Below are 17731 nucleotides of genomic sequence, written 5' to 3' on the forward strand. Positions count from 1 at the left end.
AACTTTCTCATAATTCACTGTCTGCTCAGAAAAAGTCTCCTCGGAAAGCTTTTTTCCATCAGAAAAGACTATTAAAGAATATGTTTTTGAGGGGCTGGTTCCCGATAGAGAAAGGCGACGATGGCAGAGATCAGTCTTGTGAAACAAAGAGGGGAGATAATATAAATTGGAGAACCTGGAGCTCTATGGGCGTTACGGACGGGGCAACGGACGTCTTTTTTCGTCAGGGAGGGAGAGAGGAAACTGGGCGATGGAGAGAGATTGGTTTGTCAGGTTGGACTCAGAGGGTTTCGAGAGTGTGTGTTAGTGAGAGGAGCAGGTCCCTGCCGAACCGGAGAGAGGGACAGATAATCAAGCCAGAGTTGATGTGGGACTTTGTGTCGGGGCAAAGGAGAATAGAAACTCTTTAATAGATTAGCAGCACTCAAGTACTGGAACGGCCACCAGGGAAGCTCAGAGTTGAGCCATTGTCACACCTTGAATTCCCCATCCTCTTTACAACTCCATACAACTACTGCTTCACATTCAGCTTCCCTCTCTGAAATTAGGAATAAATGCTCATCTACATAACTATCATGCAGGACAAGGAGGAGAGAGGGAGGGGAAAAAAGAGTGACAGAAGGCTCGGAGGGAGATGAATGTTGATGTCATTTAGCTTTAGATTGACGGAGGGAACCACATAATGCCCACAAGGGAGCAACATAATTTACTCCAAACCACAGAAATGTATTCAAATAAAGTCCTATGCACACATATTCAGATCAAATCACTGTTGAAAATAAAGCACATTTAGAATGCAATTTTTTCCTCAGTGGTGTAATGCATATCACTCCCTATGGTAATTCAAAAGAAGATAGCTCAGTTAAGAAGGCTCAGGAAAATCAATGATGCCTTACTGCTGGAAAGAGACCAGATGCATATAGATGAGTGAGTTTTTCACTGGATTGGAGCATTGTTATCTACCGGCCATACAGACTTAGATCAGGCTGCATTGGTACGTTCAGAATGCAAATCTTTACACGTTCAATCACTTATCATTCAGCATGCCATCTTTCAGTTGCAAATGTCACAGGCTTATCATCTCATCATTTTCAGTTTGGACCCCGCTACTGCCCGACACTAAACACCTCGTCATTAAAGGAAAATAAAACTTGATCAGGTGGGCTTATTGCTTCACTGAACCAAATGGCCTCATGTACATACACATCCATAAGAGCCAGGGAGCTGACTGATTTATCCTAACTCAACAATACCCCAGAGTTAATTGCGCGGCAGGCAGCCTGAGACGTTCAAGGCTTTCTCAGTCTGACAGGCTGATAATGAGGCATTGTGGGACAGCGGGTCACCTGGTGAGGTGTTGGACTGACTGTTCTCCTGCTAACAAAGGCAGAGCGAGGGGGAAACGTAGAGCCAGGGACAATATTGGGCCAATCGGCCGCCATCATGCTACAAATCACCTGCCAGTTTTTGTGTAACCTCTCAGTTGAATCGTTATCCATCTCCTGGTCCAATCTCTGCCTTGCTTTCTCTCCACCCACTGACTCCTGTTGGCACCCCACCATCAATCCCAACTTTTTGTACTCTCCTTTTCCAAATCCACCAAAGATACCTACGTTGGCAATTAGCCTAAGCTGTGATTCGGTTGTTATTTCCAGCGGCGTGCTGGCTCGGTGCTACTCGGCCGCACAACGGTTGCAGATCTGGAAATAATGTAACTGTCACTTATTGTAAGTCGCTTTGGATAAAAGTGTCGGCTAAATGATAAATGTGATAATGCTATGTAATAATAGGAACTGTATGCAGGGTAAAAGTGATGAATGGTCCCACGAAGAAGTTCAGGAACGAGTATATGTTGCATAGGCTCCATTTTCATGATGGGTTTTGGTGATTTTTTTATTTTTATTGCCGTCATTTCTTTTGCCGACAGCTTTTTTATTTTTGTGAAGGTGACCGTGTCAGTGGGGGAGGAGCACTAGAGTGTGTGTCAGTTCCAATCTACTGCAAGTTATGTGTCAAGGTTGACTGAGGTGTATTTTTGTTCTTCTGGACAGTTGTTGGCAGATGGTGGAATCTTGTTTTTTTATGATTTAACTACAGTAATAACAAAAAAGTTTGGCTCTGTTCCAAATAAGAGTCCCAGTAAGCAAAGTCAGCGAGCAAGCATGCACAATACCAACACCCTAAAAACTATCTCACCTCATTGGAACAGAGCCATCTTCCCTTCACGCTGTCAATTACTTGCTTTTTATCTAAGTGAAAATGTCTGCCGTGAAAAAATAAAAGCCCTGTTGGAAACATTTACTACATCATGAAATAAAACGGCATGTGATGTGATATAAGTTGTATTTATTGTGCCCAACCCTGAGATGTACTTTTCCAGCCTGTGTGTGTGTGTGTGTGTTTGCATGTGAGAGCAGAGAGCAGAGCAGAACAGCAGCCCAGATCCATCCCTCTCTCCCTTCACAGCAGGAACTCGGGCGTTAATTACCTCTGACATGAACACAAATGAGTCTGTAATACAAACAGAGACTTAGCTATGAGAAATATCTTAATTTATACCCCATCATGTCCAATTACGCAATATATATCACCTATGCTAGGTCTAACTTGTCTGCATGGAGGTGGCAGAGGGAAGATAAACATAAATTACCAAAAACACGACAGTAATAACAGTCATTTTCCAGCGGCACTTCATTCCATCCCTAAAATGTTGATCAAATGAGTTCCTGCCTGCGAGTCATTGACAATATGCATGACCCACTGATGTTACAGTTCTGTTGATGTTGCCACGATGACTCCCGAATGACTTTCAAAACAAATGAAATTCAGTGTCCTCTGACAAGAGCGATATAACATGGCTGAAACCGTCCATGGATGAGGATAAGGTGATTCTTGTGATTAAGTATTACTATTAGATAGCAGGTCAGAGAGCTTCACCTGCGCTCATGTGAAATTCTGAAATGCAACTTAACTTGTTAACACAACTTGCAAGTCGCTAAAAATATAAATTATCAGTGTAAAGTCAATCCATTCAAATCAATCACTTTTATTTTCAATATTGTTTTCTCTTACGAGACAAAGTGTGCAGTAAAGCACAGCCCTCTGCCAAGGAGTTGTATTGTCGTATTAAATGCTGTTAAGAAGGGATATTCGGTTAAAAAGTGTATATATAAAAGAAAAACACATATACTTAAGTGTAGGGGTCATCATATTACTGCATACCATGTAAAAGCATTAACAACACTTGACTGGGATCTAATTATTAACAATAATACAATAATTAATGTCACAAATGTACTAACTTACTGTCAAAAAGAAAAAGAAAATACTACAATCTTATTGAACATGGAAATAAGAGATATTTATGACATTAAATGTAAGTCTGGCACTGAATTTCAGATTTGTTATCCTGCACCTTACTGTGGTTAATTTGAAGTAGACTCAACACAAATGCTCACTCAATGCATCTCTTTGTCTGTAGAAGTTTTCTATTTAGATTTAAGAAGACAATTAATGAGAATAGGCTCACTCCTGAACTGTATAGACTTTCAAACTGACCCCCATACTGACACACAACAGAAACAGCAACCACTGTGTGGCGGCAGTCCTCCCTTCGGCTAAGGTTGAAAACCACGGAAAGGAAATGATAAAACCCTGAAAAGATGCTGTTTTCTTCTCTCTTGATCAGGTGCCAATATACAGTATAACATTGAAAAAAGTGCAAACTCTATTGCAGCAGTTAGAGGAACAAAGGGATTGTGGTGGCGTGGTTAGGGTCGCAGTGTGTGGTGGCAAAGATCGTCCTGGAGCAGATCCTGGTGGGGCTGCCGGCCAGAACTTTGGCATCGGTTCGCTGCCACTGCCCTACGTCGGTGGAGACCGCCATCATCCTGGCAGAAGACCACCTGGTGGTGCATCCCTGCGGTCAGGGGGACAGCGGTCGCACACCGGCATCTGCCCGGCTGACGCCCGCCTTGCACATGAGGGCATAAACTGCAGCTCCGAGCGCGGCCTGTACCTTCCCCACGGTTGGCACCCCCACCCCAGATCCCCGATCTAACGACCCGAGCAAATGCCAGCACCCTTCCCAACCTACAGGGGGTCCCTCAAACACCAGGACTGGAGTGTTGGCGGTGCGGGCAGCCCGGACACTTAGGGAGAGAGTGTCCCCTAATGGAAATGGGCCAGGTGATTCAGGTTGCCGGCGGCCCCCACACCCTCCTCCGGTCCGGCAGTGATGTACCGCATTCCGGTAAGAATCGCCAATAGTGGATTCTGCCTGACGGTCTATGATCCACCAAAGCCTGGTTCGCTGGTTTGACCCGGGGCATTGGTGGAGGCATTGTGGGTGAAAATTAGGTGCATAGGGATGTTCACGAGTATCCTATAGTGTCAGTGGAAGGGTTAGGGTTAGGCATGTGGAAAAAGCATAACGTAAAGGTTGCATTTAGTTCCCGCCTTACGCACCCCCTAATCTTGGTAACTGATTGGCCGTGTCACACCCTGTTCCGTTTCTCCTGTGTTCCGTGTCTCCTGTGTCTCCTCTGTCTTAATTGTTTAATTTCCTGCACCTGCCCTCAGCCACTCTTGTCTCGTTACTGTCTGATGTCGTACACCTGTTTCCCCCCTATATATTGTGTCAGTCTTTCCCTTGTCTGCTGTCCGATTGTCGTCTCTGGTTCCGTGTCCTTTTCCTGTCCGTGTTCCTGATCCTGCCTGTTGACCCTGCCTGCCCTGACCGACGATCCTCTGCCTGCCCCTTTTGGACCTTGTTTATTTTGCAACTGTTTTGCCTCATTAAAGAGTGCTTTTTGTTATTTATATTTCGTCCAGCCTGTCTCTCTGCGCCTGAGCCTCACCCCGTTACACTCCGCGTGACAGGCCGGGGTTTGATAAGTTTATGGGGAAGGCTGCCAGGCGGCATGTGTGCTGTGCTCAGCGGTTGTCCGACACTGCGGACGAGGATCCTGATACTCTATGCTCTGCCTTTGACCACGTGATAAGAATTGCTGGTCAGTTGGTGCGCACTGACCTATCCGCACTTTTTATTGATTAGGGACAGGCTGTAAAGAGTGAGTCGTGACACTCAGGGCAGGAGAACAACCAATTGCTGGTGCCAAAAAAGTGCTTGTGGATTAGGCAACACGACATCCAGAGGCGGTGTCGTTGCGCAATATTTCTGGAAAGAGTGCTGTTTCAGGTCATCTCCTGAGTTGGAACCCCGAAAGAGATTCGGACTGACCAGGGCACTTTGCTCATGTCATGAACACTGAGAGAACGTTACGGGTGACTGGACATTCACTCTTTTGGGACCAGTGTGTACCACCCACGGACCGACGGTCTGGTGGAGCGTCTGAATAAGACTTTGAAGTCCATGATCCGTAAATGTATTACTGAAGATGAACGTAATTGGGATAGATGGCTTGATTCTCAGTTGTTTGCAATGTGGGAGGGTCCCCCAGGCCTCCACAGGATTTTCTCCCTTTGAACTGTTGTTAGGCAGGACTTCGCGGGGGGTGCTCGACCTGATTAAAGAAAACTGTGCGGATGCTACTAGCATCAGTAAAAGTGAGATCCAATACTGTACAGTACAGCAGCAACACAAAGATCAAGGAGGGTGCGTTAGAGAAAAAAACAGACGTTGAAAAGCCTGCTGTCCAATATCAGGCTTAAAAAGGTGGCGGAGTCCAGAGAGGCAATTGGGGCGTCGGGTGGGGGCCGCCTTACGAATGCATTATTCTGCTACAAACAAATGTCATGTTTTTTTGAAACATCTCAGTTCCGCAGCTGCAACACAGAACTTGTATTTTTCTTGAAACATATTCAGTAGCTATATAGCTCAGCGTCTGTGCCAGAACCATGGGCATGTAGCCGTACATGTCTAACCAAATATTATGTGCAGAAGTGCAGAAGCGACCGCATGACTCTCCAGTCTTTTCCTTCAGATGAAATCGTGGTGAAATTAAATATAAATTCAAACACTGACGTCATTGCAAGTACAATCTGAACTTGATGTGAAGAAGTTATCAGACATCCCCAGTTGAAGTGGGGGGAAAACAAGTCAGTCAATATCAACAAGTATCAACAAGTAGGTGGACAGGGCAAGGATGGAGAGAGTAGAACACAGCATGTATGGGGGAGGACGATGGTGTCTGTGCAAAGCTCAAGGGAATGCAGGGCATGAAGGGAAAGAGAAAGAGAGAGATGATGAGCAATGGAGGAAAGAAAAGAGTGGAGGAGTAAACAGAGGATGGAGAGGTCATGCCAAGAGACTCAGGCTTTGGCTGCCTTTGTTATCTGTTTGCACAGAAATGTCAAAGGTCGCGACATCCCCCTTCCTAGAGCTGCCCAACTGCTACCGTGGAACACACAAATCACACACATACGCCCACGTACATAGACATATTGTCAAGCAGCCCACACACACACTGACACACACACATTAACATACAGCATACGGTAACTACATCTATATCCATATATGCATTATTTACCTAGCTGGGTAGAGTGTTTGAAAGAAGACAGAATGGAGCCAGAGTATCACTGAGAAAGAATACCCATGTCTTTGCATAATAATACAAATACTCAGACAACATCACAAATGCATAAATAAGAATATCTCATGATACCTTAGTTGTGCCTCTTAGACCTTTGGAGACGAGGGTATTCACAGACTAATTCCACCGATCTAGCCGTGTCGAGAAAAAAACAACACAACTTGAACTCCAACAATAGCTGAGAAAAATAAATCCACATGTAAAATCCAAAAAGTATGTTGTATTTCTTTGTCTTTGGGTGGTTTAAAGAGGAGCTTTTGTTTTCCTCTGGTGTGCAAAACTTACAGGGCTCACTCCTTTGCAAAGCCGGCAGCTGTTCTCAGTGAAAAAGGTTTTAAAAACTGTACTGTACACTAGCCGGTGAATATTAGTGGAGCATGTAGCAGCTAAAGAGGCAAACACATTCCCTCAGGAGATGGTGGCGAGCACGACCGGACGACGGAGCTGAAGAGAGTGAGCGGTGGCTTACATTCGTCAGGCGGACGCAGTCATGACCCCAGAGGAGTGATACGGTCACTGCTCACAGTAAATATGCAACTTTTCCATATCAACTCCAAGATTAACTCGCTGAAAAGACAAGTGTGAAAGGTTGTTATGAGGAGATGTAATGATGTCATGAATGACTACAACAACCATGAACACCAGCGACAAGAAGATGTCCGACTCTTAAATCATCAATCCAAACAGTCCTTTCGAAATCTATTACTGCCGACCAGGACACGTCTGGGGAACTGACAGGTTGTTAAATATAATTTGAATAATTAGCAGACAGACAGTCGGATCTTTGAAGCTGAGCAGACATGTTGGCTATGTCAACTGAGATTTGCCGGCATATAGAAGAAACACATATTTCAAAATGCACACTTCATTTCATCTCTAAGCTCAATCAGATCTGGCATCCATGACAATTAAAGTACCAAGAGGCTGTCGTATAATCACACCATAATGACAAAGCATCCCAACTTCAGTTCACTATGTTTGGCTCGCCTTGGTTTATTCAACCAGGCCATAATCCACTCCGGAAAGCATTTACAGAGGATATTTAAGACCTATACAGAAATAAAGAATACAGCATCAAATAATTACAAATAAAACCACATTAAATGATATTGCATCAAGCAAGAAGGTCTATCGTAACATGTTTTTTGTATTTGTATGTATGGTACTGAGCTTACATAACTCAGAGTTAACGTGTCTGCTAAACAGAGTGGTGATTCAGGTGTTTTGTGAGGTCTGTATTGTATCGTGTATTTTTTTCCGTGACATTTGGATTCCACCATTCTCCGTGAGTTCAGAAGCTAAATAAAAAACACTTTTAAGTGTATTATTCTAACAAGATCCATCTGTGCCAGTGTGTCAGCCTGTTATCTGCATAGCCAGTAATGTCACGTTACCGAATGCATGCCATCGCATAAGCAATGTCTGAATTATAAATTCACAACACAAGTTCAGCGTGAAGTTGACAACCGCTCTAAACGTCTCTATGGGAAGATGTGTGTGTGTGTGTGTGTGTATGTGTGCGTATGTGTGTGTCTCATTCCTCTGCCAGCCTGTTGACTGATCCCTCTTATCTGTGAAGCTCTGTTGGTGATTACAGCTTTTTTCTGTCGGCTTTTTGTGCTAATGATGTGAGAACAAACATACATTTTTGTTTGTTTGACTCTCTTGTTTGACTTTCTGTGCTTTCTATCTCCAACCATCTGACAAGGATCCCCGTGCGAGATGTTTCCCCAAACAATCTGTGCGCTGCAGCATGTTTGCCCTTAAGACACTTGACAGGTAGACCTGCGGGGCTCTTTTCTTCCTGAATCAGAGGAACCAGTTCAAGGTGAACAGCAGGAACACACAGGGAGAGCAACCGGGTTTTGCTAATTTTGTCATTAGCGCCGTGTGATGCGACTGTGGCACTGTGTGACTGTGTGGGACTCGGAGGAATACATGTCAGTGGTTGTGGTGGGTAAAGGCCTTTGCTGTGGCAAATAAATGACACAAAAAAGAGAAATACTCGGCCGAAGATATTTTGCCTCACAGCTATTTTTACCGGCATCAATGTGAAACAGTTGCTGCACTTTTTCAATGAAAAGGTTCAAATAGATTTGTGAAGGCAGTGGAACAACTACTTGGATCATATTGACTCCTTCATTGATTGGCAATCTGTCTGAGGTCAATTGTTTTACAGCCTAAACTGTACAAAAATGTTCAGAGCGAAATGCTCTCAGAGAATTTAAGTGCACTCTGGTAAAAAGTTATGTTGTGTATTTGTCCAGGCTTTTATTGTGAAAGGTAATAACAAATAATTCTAGTCTGCTCTGGCTTTATGAATGGTTGTTGAAATAAGTAATTATGCTATCTCTGGTTCAGACTAAGGAGCTGCCATGGTTTCTACAGCACAGTGTATCTTTTAAATAGATTTTGTTTGATGCCTCGAAGCTAAAAAAAGACTTTGTTTCATCACCGTGTCGTATTGGTGCTCTGTGTAGAACAACTCACGACAAAAACAGCAGTTTGCAAAAACATATTGACGTGTTAGTCTTCTCTTTCTTTCTTCTAAAAGCAGTGCAGTCCGTCTGGAATGAACAGAGCAGGTTAAACTGGTATCATTACCAGTTAATGAGTTGTATGTGTTGCATGTGTTGCAGGTGCAGACATGTAAATCCAGATCTATTGTCCAGTGGAGGAATGAATTCAGCCGCAAGAGCCAAAGTGAACCTTGCAGTGAAAACCTAGCAGAGAGCGCGGATGTGACCGCCTCCACAGTTTCCACTCCGCCTGGTGTCATATATAACCAGTGGGTGGTGGATGACAGTCATTCACAACACAGCTCCGGAATATCTTTTAATTAAAGCACCCTGCTTAAATGTCTGACACGCAATGAACTTCTATAGCTGTAGGTGAATAAAGCGGGGACTTTTTTCTGAAATAGAAACGCTGTACATTCAAGCAGAAATTATTAATATCGTAGCCCAGTTGGGCACAACTGTCACCGCGATAGCAGCGCCATCAGCTCAGAGAGCCGAGAAAAGAAGCCACTGGGACAACGTGACAGACGCAGCCAAGAGGATGTTGACATTCACAGCAGAAGCCAAAAGGTGAAGAGTCTTCTCAGGTGCTCCGCCAGCTTTGCCTCAACATCATTCATTCTCAGATACTTGACCATGAGCTGAGCCTCATCCGACAGTCCATGAAGTCACAATCTGTTTCTACATAGCGATCATTCGAACCAGATAACCATCACGAAACTCAATCGATACTACAAAGGCTATTTTGCTTTTCAAATTTCTCTAAATGCCCGAAAATCTTTGTGAAACAGTGCAGGGAAGGAAACGAGGAGAGAAGGAAGTGAACGTATTCGGTGTTGATCTAAAATGTGTGATGGACGGGAAGAATTTCAGAATCAAATGTAGTTGCGCTCATTGATGCCTAAGCTTATCTCATTAATGTAGAAAAGGCATTTGTTGTATTGTTGACCAATGCAAAACCATATTTAAAAAGCCAGTATTAAGGTAAGGGGGGAAAAGCACCAGAAACAAGTGTGAATTCTGGTTGTTTAAACCAATTGTTTATCCTGCACTGGAAATGTGTAACTAACGTCCTGCTCCAGTGGGGCGCTTTGAGTTATGTGGGTCTTTTACTCCAACATTCTGAAGCCAAATTATGATTATTATGATTATTAAGTAATTCAAATGTATAATCCTGTAAAGCTACAACACATTCCATATTACAATGCAGTGACATCACACATTTGCTGAGGGTGCCTTATTGAAATGGCAACTGATCATCCCCCTGATTATCACCACTGGCTTCAGGGTCCGGTCTGCCTCATTGTAAGAGCGTCAGGTCCATCTGAACACACACAGGGAGATGTGTGTTTGTATAATATACTTAAATGCAGCTCCACGAATGGGAACCATTACAGTCGTGATTTAAGCCATCAAGCTGCATCATTTTGAAGGCGTTGGCGCAGCAGAAAGGCGAAAGGTGAAGAAGCATATTCACAGCTCCTGTGAGCGTTGCATCTTCAAGTCGTTCTCATTTTGTAAGATGTATGAACCGTCTCAGTGAAAAAGAAAGAGACAAAATGTGTTGCTTTCAGCCCCCTCATGGCAAAATAAATTGTGAACAAGTTTTGAGGAAATGTCTCACATTTCCAAAAGGTATCAAATGTAGTCACATTTTTGGGTTGACACAGACTTCAAAATTAGCCCCTCTTCGACTCACCGAGCGAGCGAGAGAGAGAGTGAGCAGCGGGGCTCGAGAGCAAGCTGGAAGGAAGAGAGTGAGAACAAAGCTGTGAATCAGAAGAATACTAATGCATTTCCGGATGGCTTCATGGCGATTACTTTCTGAAGCACAAATAAACACATCCACACCTCCTCACCAACCGGCAGGGAGGTGCCGCATTATGATTGAATGCAGCCCGAGGCCCGCTCCATCCTGCTGTGGCCTGTCTCTGACTCCGTGCTCGTATAACCGAGGGACCGGCAGGGGAACCATACACGCTGAGGCACAGGCGTTTTACCTGGGCCTGAGAGCGGGCCACACACTGCCGATTGGCCGGGGGTGATTCTTGCATGATGGGCCTTTCAGACAAAACGTTGTCACATTTAATAAGTATTTGGTGACATGTGATACGTTAGTGTTTTCATTATTTTTTTCTTTTCGGGAAGTGATTTCATTTTCAAGGCATCATCGAAACAACCACACCTAGCCGGAGATCAGACGTCCCAGCAGTCACACTGTGTGTGTGATATTGCTCTCCAACTGAATCCGATGAAAGCCCGTCTCTCTCCGCGGTTATTGAGCGTAACAATGTCACCTACCTTTAGGGGATCCCTCGAGCACCTCTCCGTTGTAGTGCCGCTCTCTGAAGATGGGCCGGTTGTCATTTTGGTCAATGACAGTGATCAGGAGAATGGCCGGCCCCTCCGCCAGGTTTCCAGCAAAGTCTGTGGTTGAAACTTCCAGCTGTGTGGATACAAAGATAAATGGAGTTCAATGTCAGAGAGGAAGAAGATGTTCTGGGTGTAACTCTTAGTTACAGCAATCGTCATAAAACTGGAGCTGGGAGACGTTCCACAGTGCTCTTCTGCTTCCTGCTACTGAGTTGTTCTCATGAAAGAAAGCCACAGTTCAAAATAGATTCAATCGTCTCTTACTGCATCTCCCTCGACACTGGACAATGACGCTGAAATGCTGAATTATTAACACGTCTTAAGACAGATTGTTGCAATTATTTCATCTTTGCTGTAAGTGGTGGGCAATTTCCCTTGGTTTGCAATGATTACATTATTTGTTCCTTTATGGGTGTAAAGTGTCTGAGCTTTTAGTCTATAGCACTTCAACCGTTGCTGTTCAATTCCAACGGGGGTAGTTTTAATACTGGCTGTGCAATAACTCAACCTTAAACATCCATGAAAATTTCTCTCCATTTGCATTCCATATTTTCTCTGACAATTTATTTCATTCCCTCAAAACCTTTTCTAATCGTGTCCTTGCATATATAAGGCTCTCGACATTCCTTTACAGGCACTTAAAGATAGACGGATAAAACCTTCAGTCGAGCCGGTTGGATTACTCATCCCTCTCATCTCCCTCATCTCCTCCTCCTCCTCCTCTCTACCTCCATCGATCCACATCACATATTTATACATTCGGCTTATCCTTACTCTGCACTTTTGCTCGTCATACCCTCGGTTCACCTCGGGACCTTGCCAGCTTAACACAGTACTGTCAAATATATGCACAATCGTCAAATATATGCACACTCGTCAAATATATGCACAATCGTCAAATATATGCACACTCGTCAAATATATGCACAATATCAAGTCGGCAAACAAGCAGCTTTACAATCCAGCGTGGGGCGACCCTGTTTAGTCAGCCTACCTCAACACTGAATAGACACTACTAAAGCCTACTTGATAAATAGTTAAGATCACTATGTAGTTGAAGAATATAGAGATACAAGACACTCTCTGAATCAACTGTATATTGATGTGTATTGTTCATCTCTTTTGAACTCCCTTGTCCTAGCTCTGGTCTCTTGCGGCTGGTAGCTGGTCAGAAGTCAAACCCGATGTTCACGATACATAACAATGGAAAGAATAAATACAAATTGGCTCCATGCTAAAGTGAAGCTTGTTGCTGACTCATACTTGCAGGATGTATACATCAATACAAGTAGACATTCAAAAATGTTCAGAATTTTTTTTTCTTTTCAGTTTTCCCTTTATCAACATATTTTACACAGAAGTAGAAACAACATTATTATTAACATAATTATTTAATGGAGGCTACAGAACAAACCCAGACAATGCAGATGAAAACACACCTCACAATGCTAATGGCTGGACGCATAACAGCCTGTATGTTGCACGGCTACGTGACTCTAGATTGAGATCACTTTAGGTTTCATCTGAGCATGTGTGCTATGAGAAATGCTCTGAGCAGATGAGGCTGTGCCCCTATGAAGTCAGTGATCTGTATCCTATAGAGACACCAAATGTAAAGACATTACCTCAACTCTAATCTTAATCTGTGGCTAAAGAGATCACTTCACTTCCTTTATTAGTGCTGGAGAGATTCATCAGAGGAAGAGAGAGGAAGCGAGAGAGGTTCCTCCTTTATCCGCACTATCGCATTACTAGCCTCTCCTCTTCCTCTCAGTAATGCATGACATGATGCAACCTCTCTTTCACACGGGTGGGTCATCGCGCTCCTCTCCCTCTATCCTGCTCCTTTGTCTTGCCCTTTCGCTTGTTCCTCTATCTGTCCGTTGCCACAAAGCCTGGAGCATACAGCGTAATGCCAGTAATGGCACACATGCAGCTGAATAAGTGTTTCAGGTGTAAGGAAGGAGTCTAATGGTTTCATATATCATCTCGTCCTCCTCCTCTCTCTTGAGAGTATACCTTGGGAGGCTATTCATGAGGGGGACCATTTCCCCCTCTGTCTGCATCCTGCAGAACTGCTGACTCTCAACTAATGGTGCTCTCAACCCAACACTTATTTCCAGCCAATCCCCAGCCCTCACACACGCACACGGACTAAGAGGAATCTTATGAGGCTGAAACAAGCGCGCAGGGATCTGCAAAACAACGACAGCAAACCCATGTGCGCATGACTCCCCCCCACTCGGACTGACGCGCACACTTTAAAACACGCACGTAGTCTAGCTTTTTCCTCTCAGCACGCCTGAGCTGTAACGAGGACATTAGCGGTGAGGTGCCGAGCATCAGATCTTATGAATGGGGGAATCACACCAGCAACACAGCAATAACCTGTTTGGCAGAAGGAGGGAATCCATAATTAAACACATATCGTCTCGCAAAGAAAATGTGTGGTCTTTCAAACAAAGCTAACCGTGAACAGCTTTGGATAAACATGATTTCCTTTGAGCTATGCGGTATATGACATGCAAATATCTTAGCTGCGTCTCCCACTCCGCATTTTACCGGGGTTTGAGTTTAACATACAGAAGTTACACGAATGGAAGAGCATCGTCTGCAGATGGCTTTCCATTCAAAGTGAATTATTCGGCCCGTTAAAGTCTGTTCAAGAAAAAAGCTCATTTCAAAAGTGCCAATTCGGCCTGGAAACTTTGAACCATAGGGCGTTAGAAACAGGAGTTGAGGTCAGCACAGCAAGCTGCATGTCAGTCACAACACGGCGAGTACAAATATAACATTGAAGCTGGACCCAGAACCCGTCCGCGGGTTCTCGATCTGCTGCGGGAGCAACGGAGAGAGAGTTGCAGTCAGATGTGTAGATTACAGGAAAAGGAATTTAAAACACTGATCCATCTCAAGTCTTGTTGTGGGGAGTGTGTCCTGTGCTGACGTGAGGGCCCGGGACAGAGGGGGTCGTGTGTGTACTGATTGCTTATTCCCGACGCTTTAAAGCCTTTAGAAGCAGAATGGGGTCAAACCACTAAAGCAGTAATTACGTGTACACATGGGCAATTTCTGTACGCTTTACATACAACCAAAAGAAACATTTAAATAAAAAACGTGATTTAGATAACAATAAAAAAGTACTTTTTTCTCATTCTATGTGTCTTTTTATTTTTATTGCATAAGAGATGCTTTTCAGTTTGATAGACTTTTTGGAAAGAGTTTGTTCAGTGAAATAATGAAAATAATGTGGGCAAAATGCCATAATTCCTCAGTAGGAGGATTGTGACTTTATTTGACACGTGCACTATAAGTAAAGTATAACTTCATACGGTCTGACTCTCAAAGTAAGAGTGAGGGTTCAATCACTTATGTTGATGTGAATGTTGAACTTTTTATTTTACTTTAACGGCAGTTATCAATTCTGGTTGTCTTTAAGGTTGATAACGATAATAAGTGAGTATATTTGTCATTCTTATAATAAAATATAATTTGATAGTAATATTAGGCCTCTACCTTTTTGTTCAGGAAGGTGAGCAATAATATATGTTTTAAATGTGCCAGAGATAAAAATCACGGCCTACTCAGTGCACAACCTGGACAGTAAAATAAAGTTCAGCCCAAATGTTGTTTACATGTAGTCAGTAAGTATGAAGAGAATGGTGCTGTGAAAGTATATCCTCAAAACACCTGAGCAACACTTCAGCATTGCAGTTGGGAGTAAAACTCTAATTCATCGTTGCTTATGGAACAGTATTGTGTGCGTTGTGCTTTGGCGTTTCTTAGATGCACTTTGGGGAGTAATAATTACCTGTTGTACCTTTGACTTTACATCAAGTACAACTTATTTTCTAACCCAGTCGCCGATCTTTTGTATTGCTAAGGCAACAAGGATTAATACATTTAATTACATTTTGTTAAATAAAAATAAAAAATGTCTTTCTTACTTGTGTGTAAGCTTGGCATTGTATTAAATATAGCTTATATGCATCAGTGCAAAGACAATGACTCATTACATCCCTCGAAGCACCCAATCATAATGACGCACCATTAATTAATTAATCATGAAATCATCATAAAAATGATCATCTATGTGCAAGATAACACGGTGATTACATTTGGGGGGGGGGTTTATTACTTATTAAAGTGAGGGCGAATTGGTAAAAAATAATGGCCATTGCTCGAGCCGGATCAGCAGCAGACAGCTGCAGCAGAGATGATGAACTCTCTGACCATTACCTCTGTGTTTATTGGCTGACCTGCCCCCACCTTCAGACTGTAGATCCGTGACTACAATCCATCTTGTCTGTTAGCATCACAGGTAAATGCTCTCCTCTCACTTTCCTCTTTGCCCTGAGACTGCGGAGAGGCTCGAGCAGGACTTGTTTGTTCTCGGAGCCGATAGAATTATCACACAGAGACAAGAGGAATCCATGTGATACATAAAACCCCTCAGCTGACACAAGCACACATAGAGAAGGAACTTTTCAAAGATGAATAAGAGTAACTATACTTTTCACTGACATCCTTCGGCTTGTTTCAATCTAAATGTATGGTAGAATCAAATATTGCATTTCTCACTTTCCCTCTCCAAGCGTTAAGTCTTGAAAGGCCTTTGTCCAGTGATGAGAAGCTTGATTACAGGGGCGGGACATAGGCAGACGCGTGAGCTGAACCCAAAGTCAATTGGGGGTTTGGTTTATTGTGGCAGAAGCAGAGGAAAAAGTAGATGAGCTTGGAAGGCTTTATCACTGAAACGCCCGGTGAGAGTAAAAAGGGAAGTGGTGAAAAGAGGCCCAGTCATGCATATGGAAGCGTCTCCGTTGCCTTCCACTGCCATCGCCTCATTTCACATTCACTCGGCATTCAGCTCTTTCTGAGCCATTCAAGTAGCCCTCCCTATTCATTCGGGGGCGGTGCATTCAAAGGGGTTCTGCTCTGCCTGGCGTTTTCTTAAGATCCCAGTGAAACGGCTCTTCAGTAGCTCTAAGGTGAATAATTCCCAGAACCTTCCAAACACTCCTGTGGCTCAGCCTTTATCAGCGGGCTGCCCTCCACCCCGCAGAACCGCGGCCCTGCCCAAACACAAACCACACAGTCCCCCAGGAGAGGACTCTCCTCAATGCCCTCCCATGGACAAAGCAAGGGAGGCATAATCGGATCACTGGGAAATTTGCTGAACTGCTTTACTGAGCAGGGATTTGGCAGCTCAGTTTGGAATACCTAAAACCAGAAGAACCCGGAGGTGGGTCAGTGGCTTCAAAGACAAGTGTCAGTGAATCTTAACAGCTTGATGATGGTGGGAGGAACAGGAAGCTGGCAGTGCCACTGACTGTTGGCTATCAAACACTCACGAGGAAATACAGTATATGCTTAAAGAAACCGCATAATACAATAGCATTTTTTATATTTTTATTGTGCTAACTCCGCAAAGACAAACATCACAGGGAGACAGCTTAATTGTATTAAGTAGCACCCACAGCCTGTACGAGCAAAGCCTTTCTTTCCAATGTTCATACACCTTCTCTAGTACAGCAAGATGTGATAACAACAAAGGGATGTTTTTTATCGCTCCCCCTCCCAAAAGAATTGAACTTTTCCCTCTAGATCTCAAGGCATCAACCTCCCTTAGAAACACCCACAGGGACACAAGGCTGTTAATTCAGCAGTCCTGTGCACATCTGCTGAATCTACCATCAAAAGCTTGAATCTTTCTATATCAATGAAATTAAGCCTTGGAAGCAAGAAGGAAGCACAACTGCCAAGTTTGTTTCATGCTCTCACCATAGCTCACTGGGAAACACTTGAAAACCAACTGGGAGAGAGTTGTTTTCCTGAGGACTGTGGAATCAAAGCTAAAGCAGACAAACCAAATCCTCCTCATGTAGAGGATCAGGGCGGTACCAGTTCGTCCACCACATAAGTCCAGCCTGAAATATCCGAACAACTCTAAGATGGACTGTGATGAAATTTTACATGTAGTTCCCATGCAGGCGATGGAGCCTATACGGACTTACATGATCCTCTATCTCTTTCTGCAGGACCACTGTGAGGTGGACATTTTGTGGTTTTCGTGAAACATCTCAACAACTATTGAATGGATCACCATGGAATTTGAAACAGATATCCAAAATGCACAAAGAGATGAAACTACTACTTTCGGCGTTTTCTGTCTTTTTGGCACCAGCAGTAGGTGTTCACACGTATCACGATCTACTGTGTCCTGATGACTTGATCCACTGATCTTCTCTCTCGCGTCACCAGCTGCTTGACATTTGTGGT

General features: G+C 43.7%; 1 protein-coding gene across 1 annotated transcript in view; it reads right to left on the bottom strand.

The window, feature by feature from the left end:
* cdh13 (cadherin 13, H-cadherin (heart)) overlaps positions 1 to 17731 on the bottom strand; it is a 289694-nt gene that overhangs the window by 131580 nt on the left and 140383 nt on the right. The window contains exon 7 of the mRNA XM_056415719.1: positions 11378 to 11522. Coding sequence (XP_056271694.1) covers positions 11378 to 11522 — 145 coding nt within the window. The remainder of the gene's footprint in view (positions 1 to 11377; positions 11523 to 17731) is intronic.

Source organism: Pseudoliparis swirei, chromosome 6, assembly GCF_029220125.1.
Source record: "Pseudoliparis swirei isolate HS2019 ecotype Mariana Trench chromosome 6, NWPU_hadal_v1, whole genome shotgun sequence".
Classification (NCBI taxonomy): Eukaryota; Metazoa; Chordata; class Actinopteri; order Perciformes; family Liparidae; genus Pseudoliparis; species Pseudoliparis swirei.